Here is a 12,866-nt window from a genome sequence, read left to right as displayed (position 1 = left end):
CTAGCCACCACATTAGCTCGCGCCAAAAAGAGGACACATCAGCCTGCAAGAGTTTACCACCAAACAAGTCACACGTGGTCACTTTTGATTACACAATAAATAAGGTAACATCAATACCTCAGGTATATTCAAGGGGAACATGAAGCTCCCATTTTCTGAGCCATACGAGCACATGCACACCACAGTCCCTCCTGCCCATAACACACCCTAACCATTTCAGCTCCTCAAACCAACACAACCAAATAACATGTCACGTGAGTAGGGTGTAGACACTCAACAAATTATTCTGCTGTGGTACATTAGGCCAGACAATTTTCAAGTTATCACTCAAATCTGGTCTAACCATCTGAAGTATGTCTTCAAACTGATCCCTCTGCACATATGCCATATTCATCAAAGGATAATAATATAAAATTGCCATCTCCCTATCTAACATGCACAAGTCAGTAACATCTTACACATCCTGTGATGGCCAATTCTTGGGGGTCATATGTGGCTGCTTTCTTCTGCTTGGAGGTGGTCTTCTTACGTTGTAAACTTGCTCGCATAGAATCGAGGACATTGAACTTCCGGATCTTTGGTTCGAATGCAAAACAGAACCAATGCTCCCCAACTAGAGCAGGACCTAGAATCAAGTCGCAGTCACCTATGTTGTAGCCAACAATAATGCGGAAGTATTTGTCGTGCATGCTGGTTAGGATCCTAACGAGCTGGATCACAGATTATTATGGCTTGTCAAATGCAAAAAAAACCAAGTTGTTATTCACTGTAACACACTTTATTCTGTCATTTTCATTTGCAATCTTGTAAATCAAAAAAGCATATTAGTAATACAGAAACCTCACCATGAAATCTGCATCAAATATATGCCTCCTAACTCAGCCTTCAACTGCCTACTGCTCTTGCACTAAAGCCTTACAGACCAAGGACATCACCCGGTTACTCACCCTGTTATTTCTGCCAAGCGAATGCAGTATCGTTAGGGGGATGTCTTCATCGAACATTCTAATAAAGGACTGAAACATATTCAAGTGATTTACCAGATGTGTTATGTTAACATGTAGTCAACAAATAATATCACATAAGCAAAGATTTTCACTTACATCTCGCCCTCATCACCTTTGACAGCTCGGCTGACTAAGTTGAAAAAAATATCCTTGGGCTCCATAGGCCTCTTCACTCTTGATTGTGCCTTCAACTCGAACCAAGGAGACTTGATCTTGCTGAACCGAACCCTAGTAGATCTCCTTAGTTATTGTGCTTCCACAGATACAGGTTCTGGATCAGGCCCAACATATTCAACAATGGCCTCTATCGGTGAGTGACCCTTTGCCTTATCACCTTCAACGCTGGGTGACACTTCCCTAAGGGACTGGCTGCAGGTATGTTACCCTCTACATCATCATTTACAATATTGCCTGCCACTTCCATAGGGGAACTAGTTGGTGGTATTGCACTCTCCATCAGAAGTAGTTATTTGTCATCACCCTCCCTATTACCCTTGTGTTCCATGTCCCCTTTGCTCCTGTCATCACCATCCCTTGACCCTCTTCCTCCTTCTCTTCATTGTCGCTGTCATTTTCTGTGTCACCCTTCCCATGACTATCTCTATCTTCACTGCTTACTTCATCCTTCTCCTTTTCCTCAGTTGTGTCATCATTGTTGTGCCTCTCCTCCTCATCATCTTTAGAGTCACTTATATTTGTAGGCACTGTCTCAACCTGAGCATTTCCTCTTGATTTACCCTTCCCACCATCTCCCTGTCTTGGGATCTGTACTTTCACCAGCTCCTCATCCACCATTTATTAGCACCTTTGCCCTTCCTCTATCCTCTTCATTAGGCGCTCATGTAACTTCTTCAGCTCCTGCATGTAAAAGACATTAATCAATTAAGTATATACAACAACAAGTTCACTATGGGAAATGACACCTTCACTATGGCATATTGACAAGTTCAGTAAATCAAATTACAATTCAGATATGGCAGATCACAAGTTCATTATACAGAATTACAAGTTCAGTACACAAAATCACAACTTAGATATGGCAGATCACAAGTTTATTATACCGAATGACAAGTTAGTAAACCAAATTACAATCAGGTATGACAGATCACAAGTTCATTATATAGAATTACAAGTTCAGTAAACAAAATCACAACTTAGGTATGGCAGATCACAAGTTTATTATACCGAATGACAAGTTCAATAAACCCAATCACAACTCACGTATAGCAGATGATAAGTTCATTATACCAAATGACAAGTTCAATAAACCAAATCACAACTCACGTATGGCAGATGACAAGTTCATTCCGAATGACAAGTTAGTAAACCAAATCACAACTCAGGTATGACAGATGACAACTTCATTATACCGAATGACAAGTTCAGTAAACCAAATCACAACTCAGGTATGGCAGATGACAAGTTCATTATACCGAATGACAAGTTCAGTAAACCAAATCACAACTCACGTATGACAGATGACAAGTTCATTATACTGGATGACAAGTTCATTATACCGAATGACAAGTTCAATAAACCAAATCACAACTCATGTATGGCAGATGATAAGTTCATTATACCGAATGACAAATTCAGTAAACCAAATTACAATTCAAGTATGGCAGATCACAAGTTCATTATACAGAATTACAAGTTCAGTAAACAAAATCACAACTCACGTATAGCAGATGACAAGTTCATTATACCAATGATAAGTTCAGTATACAAAATCACAAGTTAGTCTACCCATTGATAAGTTCAATATGGCCAATCATAGCATAAGTATTACGAATAACAACTTGAGTTTGTCAAATTACAACTTAACAATGACAAAGCTCTATGTCACTATAGCAAATCAGAACTTCAGTCTAGGAAATGATAACAATACTACGGCAGATAACAAGTTCAGATTACGAAATAAAAACTTCACTGCCTTTTCCTCCATACATAATCTCCTTGCTAGCCAATTCTTTTATCTTCTCATCAATCCAGTATTCAATTGCAGTAGTAGACTCTCGACCAACTGGCTGGCGTGTTGAGGTTAAAATGCTCACAAAAAAATAAGCTGCAAGCCAGGCACATATATGCAACATTAATGTTATGCACATTGGTAATCAAATGCAAACACAATGACAAACAAAATAGTAATACCAGAAGTAAGTATATGCAGCCACCAACAGTGCTGCTCCCCTACCCTTCATTACCCTGCCTATACCCTTGACATAGTCTCCCATTTCTTTCCAGAGGTCCTTTATAATGTAGATAGCCCAATCATACTTTCCAAAGTCATCCATTGTGCAGCGCATGACTCTAACCAACTTCTCACTCGCTTCTGAGCTTGATTTCAGACATAGAAAAGTACCCAGGGTGTGCAGCACAAATAAAAACTCGAATCTATAATCCTTCTCCCCTGAAACAATGTCTTTTAGTATTTTGCTGAATGACACTTTCCGATATTCATTTCTCAACTCCTGATACATAGCATCACCGACATCAACTTTAGTTTTCACCTCCTCCCCACCGTGACGGATTCCTAGTAGTTGCTCAACATCTTCTGCTCCTATTTCCTCTGATTTGCCCCTGATTGTAAATTAATGCGTTGGCGGGTCATATGATCTCAGTATGGTCACAATGAGATCACGGGGTAGTCTCTTTAATCCAACCTTCAACAGCCTCCTGAAACCCATCCTCTTAACCCTCTCCTTAAGTCTTCATTATTGTTCACAAAGTGCAGTAATTTTCTTAAACCCTTCAGGGACATTTAGGTTAGAAATGATGGGACATGTTTCTTTTTCTCCTATTCTCCCTTTTGTGGCCTTCTTTTCTTCACCTCCTTGGTGTACCTCATCTTCTCTTCAGTGGCCAAAGCTTTCCATGCATTTGACGCAGCATCTCTTTTTTGTTTGGCTGTCATGTCAAGGTCAGCTATTGTGGCCAAACTCACTTCTGAATAACAACCAATCCTTGTGTGCCTTTTTCTATCCAAAGGCTCCTTCTGATGCCATCTTCCTTTTCCTGCAAAACATTTAACATACAATCCTTCACAACCACATTTACTAACTAACTATCACCTCTGTTACCAACTTATTCTGTAACCAACAGCCTTCTTACATCACCACCATTGACTTCTTATTTCGAAACATGAACTTGTAATTTCATATAAGCAAGTTGTCAATTTCTCAAAGTAAACTTGTTATTCTTAACTACTTCTCATGCTTGTTATTTCTCATCATTAACTTGTCATTTACAATTATCAACTAGTTATTTTCAAGGAACAAAAAACCGGACCGGACACTAAACCGATCAAGATAGTGGGTTAAGGGTCAGTGGGTTAGATCGAGGTTAGACCGGGTTAAACCGGTAATAATTAAAATAATTTAATTTAATTATAAAATATTTATGTGTATAATTTTTATGCTTATTTTATTTTCTTTTTCTCTTTTTTTTCTTCCTCTTTCCTCATGAATAGCCGAGTACTTTATCTTGGTTCTTCTCTTTCTTGTTCAAAACTTCAAAGCCTGAAAGTCGTTTCTCTCTCTTCCACTTTTGTTCTTTCTCAGATAGAGAAAATAAACAGTGACCTTTTCTTCGTTCTGCACATCTATTCTACTCTGGTATTTATCCTCCTCCTTGCCTTCAACTCTTCCACGAGCATAGGGTTGAGACTGCACATAAGAGGCTTCCAATGGATCTTTCTTTTCATGATTTTTTCTGCTTCTACCACTTCTCTCAACCATGTTCAATTCTTCTCGGTGGTGAGATGGTAAGAGTAAAGAAGAAGAAGGGGAGAAAAAGAAAAACCGGTAACCCACCCAACCCACCGGTTTTGCCGGTTCTTACCGGTTTTCTTGATTTTTTCCAGTTCATTTCGGTTTGATTCAAAACCAGTTCATTCTTCAAACCAAACCAGACTGGAGGTCGGTTCACCGGTTTTCCTGTTGAACCGGCCGGTCCGGTCCGGTTTTTTCTTCATTGGTTATTTACATTATAAAGTTCTCCAATTGTCATAGTCGCCTTTCTTATTCCCAACTTCTTATTGTCATTTTTAAACTTGTCATTTCCTATTGTTAACTTGTTAGGAACCCATGACAACCTTCTTATTCTCAACTGCTCAATAATTTGTTATTCATTATATTCAACTTGTTATTTTCTATTACCAACTTGTCAATTACACATTCTTATTTTACATTATCAACTTGTCAATCCCCCTACTTCCATTTTGTCATTTTAAACGAGACTATCACTTTAACATCTCTTCAGATCAATTAACAGTTAACCAATTCAATTTGCACTTTACCCATTCCAGTGTCGTCATTTTCCAAACTAATCTTGTCATCCTCCTAACTGATCTTCTCATTCCCTTCCCACCCAAACCCATTCGCCCATTTTCTTCAACAGATAACCATTTTTTGCCAATCAGTCACAACTTATTCAACAAAAAAAACATATATATACTTTCCTGCCCTAAACGCATTCCCTTCCCTCTTCTTAATGTATCACACAGGCAGCAACGAACACAAACAACCAAAGCTTGAAACTTACCACCAAATTTTGTCGCCAAATGTCGTTGTTAACTTTGATAGCCACACACGACTGTCACGATGCGTCTACTACCTCCATTGCCTTCGACAATGCCGATAGATCACTACTCCAGCACCACTCTATTCTCCTTTCCCACAGCAAATACACTCTTCTCTCACACAATACTCCTCTCGCCACAAAATGGAAGCAAACTCCTGCGCACAAATGGACAGAGTAGACCGCAAAGAATGGCCGAGAGGATACAGAGCATAAGGAAGTTATCGCGCGTTTTGGGGGGCAAGAGCCCGAACAGGTTTTTTTTTTAAATGAGTGAGGGGCATTTCAGCCATTTAACACACATTTCATAATTGCAAATTGGGATCGGGTCCTTTGCAGCAATTTCTCAAATTCAGGGTCCCTGATTGCCATTTTTATATTGGGGGGTCTTTATTTGTAATTTTTCCAATTAATAAGAGTAAAATTGGAAATAAAATAAATATCTTATTTAAATCTCAAAATGACACTTATTTTAAGTTATAAAAAATATTTATGATACTTGTGATGAAAATAAGGGAATTTACAAAGAGTTTGCAAATCCCATTACGTGTATGATAGCTTTTAAGTAAATACTCTTTTATCTCTAATATAAAATCTAATTGAAAAATTGATATTGATTATATATGAAAGATTTATTTTATATATTTATTAATTTTTTTAAATTAATCCTATTGATATTCTCTCAATAATAATCAAGTAGTAAAAAAAAGAGAGGAAATTAAGACAAATGCTTAGAGTGTTTTAAAAAAAAAACGTATCATATTAACTAATTTAACTTACATTATTAATTTACTCGAACGAGTTAACTAATTAATTAAGTCTTACATTAAGCACCAGGTGAGTACTATTTGGGCCAAGCTGTTTGACTTACTTTTTAATTTTTTTATTCATGTACCTCTTCCTATATGAGCACCAATTAACCACTTAATCTGTTTGTTTTTTAACAGCATACCACTTAATCTGTTTATCACCATAAAATATAAAATATATAAAAGATAATACTTATATGTCATGAATAATACAGCTTCTTGGTCAAATCCCATGTACTCCTCCTTCTGTTCTTAATATAGGACCTAATTAAAAGATTGATATTAGATTCTAAATATAAGACTTATTTCTCATATTTACTAATTATTTCATAAATTATTCTTATTAAATAATTAAATATCACAATAATACTTATTACTCATTAATAATACACCTATATATTTTATAAAGTAAGTGAGTACTTATTACTTATTAATTCTACACATACGTTAATCCTACCGTTGGATGCTTTTAATAAAATAATTTAAAAACATTTTTTGAAATATCAGTTTTTTTAAAAAAATATTAACTGAGGGTGTTTTGAGAAACATATTTCATATTTATGATATTGTCTAACTTAACAAAACAAACTTTCTTAATTTAATTCAAAATGATTAAATAAGTCTTATATTAAAAACCGAAAGAGAATATACAAGAAAATGCCTATATAACCCATAAAAATTTAAAATTTAGTTGAACATAAAATTAATTTTTTTATGTCCCATTTTCATTCAAAATAATGAAGATAAAAACTATATATATAAATATTAAATATATATAAAAAACAACAAAACAATCCTTTAAAATCGAGCCCTATAAATAATCAACGAAATGGTTTGATTTACAAATAAATTTGAACACTTTAAAATTTAATGTTTTATGTCATATTTTCATCACCAAGTGACAGAATAATTTGAACTTTTTTTTTTCCACATAAATACCCAGTATCCTAAGTGAGGCTATCTTTCAGGCACAAAACAAGCTCAGATTAATCCAAATTAAAATATAACAAGTACCATTAAGATTGGTACCCTTAAGATGCCGCATTTCCATATCGCATACTCGAGACCCGCGATTAACTTTTAAATGTTAACGCTGCTAATGATCAAAGATTCCAAAATATTAAGATCATAGGTACCAAACAACTTTTTCCGCAACATGATCTCCCGAAAAGAAACGCAAGCACTCAAACCGCACAAATCAAATGAGAGCTGGATGTGTATATAAACTAAATAAAAGTGAGCTCCCACCCATTTCACTTCACTCCTTCAAACATATGGGGCCAAGGATAAAAAAACGTTGCGGTGCAACCACCATCTATTTTTATTCTGTAAAACTTCCCAGATAATTAGAAAACCAGCCCACCCGGCAGGTTGGGAAGTTGACTTGCCCTCGTATGTCTTGGCATTACCAAAAGCCTGAGGATTACTCCCTTCTGTGCTAGGGGTCTGGGCATCTGTGAGCTTCCAGCAGCAGATACAGAAGCGAAACCATCTGTTTCAAAACCCCATGTATCAAAATCTGAATGTGGTTGAATTGGTTGCTCGTGTTTGATGCATTTTTCTTGTCCTCACAGATTTGGCTCTATTATTGTCCGCAGAAGCAGGACTTTTGTTGCTGGGGTTCCTCTGGAAAAGCTTGCCATGCCTTCGGTTCTGAACTGGGACTTTTCATTTCAGTTTTGTTTTGTGGGAGTTCCCACATCGTCCCGCTAACCTTCTCCTTCTGCAGTGGTAAGCCCAATAATTATAGCAGCGCGTGCCAACAACAACCTAAACCAAACGATGTGAGAAGTTATAAATAATGTAGGAATTCAGATAGTTTAAGATTACCGTAGCCGCAGATGATGGACTGTAGGAGAGGCTCTCAGACCCTCTTTCTTTGGCGATGGAGTTCTTGCTGCTGCAAGGTTTGCTTGAGATCCTGGATCTCTTGCCTTCGAGATCGGCAAATGGCAGAAAGCTTTTCGTACTTTGAAGTTATTTCAGCTTTCTCCTGCTGAGTTTCCTTCAGCTTCACTCTGAGTTTCTCCACTTCAGCCTCTAACGCTTTCCTCTTTCTCAGATTTTTATATCACTGAATCCAGGGCTAAGCTTACTGGTATCAAATTCAGCAACAAATGTGTCAAAAGCTTGTCTTGAAAGGAGTTGCGTTCTCCTTACTTGAAAAGCTCGCCTCTCACCAGCAAGATGTGTGTCCTGGTAAAATTTTATTTCAAAGTCCCTGGAAGATACGCATCTAGTTTGTATGATTTTCCATGTGTTCGCTGTTTTTCACATTTTGTGGTTGTCCAACATCCACTTTTTTACCACTAACATTTTTGGGTAGTTGGTTATTGTCTGGACGAATTCTATCATGTTTTTGCTGAGACATGATCGCCAGATGGTTCTTTCATCAAACATTGGTCTGCTCTTAACCTCCGAGGCAGATGAGTCCTTTGCATGCATAGTAGACCAGAATGCGCCAAGCTGCCCTCCACTTCCCCCTCCCCTAGAAGAATGGGATGACTGCGATGAACTTTTAGTTTCTCCAGATGAAGGTGGAGGAGGTGGACTCCGACGAGGCATTGGCAATGATTGAGTTGCAGGCTTTGCAGAACCTGCCAAAATTTATATACACATTCCTTTCATGTTTGACATTATGCACACCATGGCGCATCTACTAGACTATAACTTTCAGATTTTACACAGAAAAAGACCTCTAATTCGCAAATTATGTCACATTTAATCATAACACCTTACCTTCATGATTGTTGGAAGATAGCAATTCAGGTGGTCTCTCAGGTAATGACTTCTGCAGATCAATAGGTAACTGCTCATTGACACGAAACCAGACCTGCCATCACAGTAAAATATCCGACATCAGCAACAGCATTATTTTCTCATTCCTGCACCTAAGATTGCCATCGGCATGGATGATCTAAGACCAACCTAAATTCATGGAGATGAATGGCCAATCAAGCAAAGCTCTTGCCTGCGTGATATCTGGTCTGTCGTCTGGTCTGGCCTGAAGCATATCTCTGATTAGGTCCGTAAGGGATGAACTGTATTTTGGCAAATCAGGAATGCGGTAGTTTCCATTTAAGACTTGCAACTTTGATTCACCATCAAATGCACTTTTGAAGTAGCATATACGGAAAAGGAGACACCCCAATGCCTAGGATGTTTAAAAGTATATTGTCAGTTACACTAACAAAAATTAAAATTCATCAACCAAGAGAGGAAAACCAATGCTCTGCTTACCCATATATCCACTTTCTCATTGATGACTTCTCTCAGGAACAGATCCCACATCTAAAATGCATTACAGGAGTGAAATTAATCAAGCATCACAAAACTGCAATTTGAGGAGGGAAATCCCCCAACTTACCTCAGGGGCCCTATAGGCAGGAGTTGTGTGCTTCCTGATATTGTCTTCCTCAATCCCCATTTCTTCTGGTTTCTCAAAACGCTTGTGGTTGGTGGAAGTACTCCCGAAATCACATAATTTCCATAAACCATCTGGGCCAAACAAAAGATTCTCAGCTTTCAAGTCCCTGTAAAAATACAAGGGGGAAAACTCATCAGTGACATTCCATCAAGCATAAAGCAAATCACACACCAAAGAGTCTTTAATTTAAATCTGTAACTTTTCAATGATGTCTGACACAAAAAGTAACAGTAGTTTCAAATAGTACAGTTGAGAGATCATTTAAATAACAAGGAATTCATAAGCGCTGCAGAAAAGCATATCATAATGACAAAGCAACCGCACATGAAGATCTAGGCATCATTTCATTGTTAGTACATAAAATATGAAGTAGAGGTCCATAGATAACTAAGGAAGTCTAGAAGTGTAAATACTTGCTAGCTAGCTATCATATTTAGAGTAGAAACTGAGAGAGCAAAAGATAATGCTGAAGCAGACCTGCTAATCTGCACATTTAGGCATACCAACGAAAGGGAATTTCTCATCATAAATTTAAAAAGCACATAAATATAAAGATGAGAATGCATCAATAAATTGTTTCCAAAAGTTATCCCAAGGATATGAAAGATGTATATAAATAGACAGATTTCTCATTTTGACAAACATAAGTTAAGTAGTTAGCCTGGTTACCGGTGAGCAATAGGTGGGGATTGGCAGTGCATAGCAAAAACTGCGTTACATACATCCCTGAAGATTAGAAGAACTTGCTTCTCATCAAAATAACCAGCTCCTCGGCTCTCCAGCACACTAACTAGAGACTTATCACAAAATTCCATAACAAGGAAAGCCTCTTTTGTCCTACCCATATCAAAGATTGCATGAGCATAAAGTGTGACAACATTGGGATGCCCTTTCAATGACTTCATGACTGAGATCTCCTTCTTTACTAATTCAAGTGATTCTTCATCATTGCATATCATGTGCTTCAAAGCATATTGTTTTGACATGTTTACAGCATCACGAGCCAAGTAGACACAAGAGAACCCTCCCTCAGCAATCGCCTTCAGGACATTTACTTTAAGATTACCAACATCAATAGAACGGCCTTCAAGCCCAGCTGGCTCTTTTTGCATGAATGGCTTGAATCTCCACATGTTTTATGTAAAAACAACTAGAATGCTGCACATTTAAATAATATTATGAGCAACACTGCAGCTATGATAAAGGAGAATCATTATATCATTGAAGCATATTAAAATAGAAGTTGCTGACTCGACTTTTGAGTTCACTCTTCGCATCCATTAATATAATTTTATGCAGAAAGCTTTCCATGAACATGACTTAAAACATACGAAATCTAACAATCATTAGCAATCTAATGACTTAAGAAACTGACTATTTCTTTAGCTACAGATCAGCAATCTAACGATTTCTTTACTCAGAACATACGAAATCATTAGCAACAAAAGGGAAAATATATCATTAAAAAAATGACTTAAGAAACTGGAATACTGACATTTTCCTAAAAATTGGATACGGATCAAGAATAAGGAAAGTAAAAAATAATTGAGATAACCGCATAAAAAATTACAACGTTATAATGGATATAAGGGCAGAGATCTTACAAGTCATTCAAGACACAAATGACAACTCCAGAAGATCGAATCAGATAACGGACATCGATAACAAGTCGCAAAAAATGCAAATCAAGGGGTGACTTTACCTCAAAAGTTTATGGTCTCTTGGTCGAAGCCTTAATCCAAAACTCAGCTCATCAACCACAATAAAATCAGCTCGAATCAAACCAAACGCGCATCAGACGCCTCCGATCTGCGTCTAAATCAAAATACCAATTCAGCATAAAGATCGCAGGACTCCAATCCCCAGGATACAATTACAAATAAACAAAAGGCTAACCATTTTTAAATAACCATCACCCAAAAAATATTCTTCAATCACTTCAAACTAAATAGAAGTTATTAAACTAATGAAATTCGAGTAGGAAGCTTGTGCTTCCAAGGTTCTACCTATCCAGACGGCAAAATTGAAGATCGAAAATTTTAAATCCTAACAAACGAACCAAACTCTGGTGATAGCAATAACTTCTCCTTCCTGGTCTTCTTCAGATTCACGAGGTGGAATGGAAGCAAAAGTTGCGCAAGGCAAGTAAAGTAGCAGCTAAGCAATATACAGGGACGGAAGGTGGTGAGGTGGGGAGGGGCTGCGATCTCGTGTATATGGGATGCGGTGGTACAAGGGAATCCACGCCGTTGAAGGAATGTGGGCCCATGGATGACGTTATGGATGAATCGGACGGTGAAAGATGAACCAGCCGTGATTGCATCGACAACGACGACCTTTCCCTCTTTGGGTGACAGATCGCGACTTTGCAGAGAAGAAATCTCGCGGTACTGGAGGGAGGAGATAGAAGGAATTAGGAAGTTACATCTCATCACAACGTGGCGTGGCGTCATTGGAGGAGATTTAACTTTTCACAGAGCTCGATGAACCGGCGTGGAAAATTGGTAAGAACTTTTTCACCATTAAAAACTGAAGAGGAGTAAATCATTAATTATTAACTATAAGGTAGAGAAATTTTTTCTTTTTATAACATACTGGAAAAAGTTTTTTATATAAATATATAATTTTATTCTTTATTTATTATTATATTAATTTTATTTATATGGGGTATAATATATATTAAACAGGAATAAAGATAAAAAGTTATTAAATTTTAAATAAAAGTTAATAAAATTTAAAGTTTTTCTTAGTTTATGTAAAACATGTTGAAAGTGATTTATAAACAGGACCAAAAGGGTATTCTTCTCATTTTATATATACGCTTCAAATAACTAAATAATGTTTAAAAAACTAGTAGTTAAAATTAGTTAAAAATAATAAATATTCCCCTAGCCTTATTTATAAGTCACTTCTAACAAGTTTCATATAGATAAAAAAATCTTAAACTTTATTAACTCTCATTTAAAATTCAACAACTTTCTAACTTTATCCCTATTTAATATGCATTATCCATCATGTAAATAAAGCCAACATAATAATAAATGA

The 12,866-nt window shown here is 36.8% G+C and overlaps 1 protein-coding gene across 1 annotated transcript; it reads right to left on the bottom strand.

Annotated features, from left to right (window-relative positions):
- Positions 1 to 1,805: 1,805 nt before the first annotated feature.
- On the bottom strand, positions 1,806 to 11,911 carry LOC114743357 (probable serine/threonine-protein kinase DDB_G0276461). Its single transcript, XM_028931563.1, is given in 17 exon segments — positions 1,806 to 1,865; positions 2,933 to 3,072; positions 3,223 to 3,587; positions 3,851 to 4,022; positions 7,750 to 7,851; positions 7,854 to 7,926; positions 7,928 to 8,015; positions 8,017 to 8,114; positions 8,225 to 8,328; positions 8,764 to 8,991; positions 9,134 to 9,227; positions 9,366 to 9,548; positions 9,635 to 9,685; positions 9,762 to 9,927; positions 10,491 to 10,979; positions 11,524 to 11,636; positions 11,828 to 11,911. Coding segments are annotated over 15 exon segments (2,388 nt in total). The 5' UTR covers positions 10,955 to 10,979; positions 11,524 to 11,636; positions 11,828 to 11,911.
- Between the last annotated feature and the right edge of the window lie 955 nt (positions 11,912 to 12,866).

The sequence above is a fragment of the Neltuma alba genome, unplaced genomic scaffold, assembly GCF_004799145.2.
Source record: "Neltuma alba isolate B1F8T4 unplaced genomic scaffold, ASM479914v2 tig00003997_pilon, whole genome shotgun sequence".
Classification (NCBI taxonomy): domain Eukaryota; kingdom Viridiplantae; phylum Streptophyta; class Magnoliopsida; order Fabales; family Fabaceae; genus Neltuma; species Neltuma alba.
The sequence above is the reverse complement of the archived record's forward strand: the minus strand, read 5'-3'. Positions and strand labels throughout refer to the sequence as shown.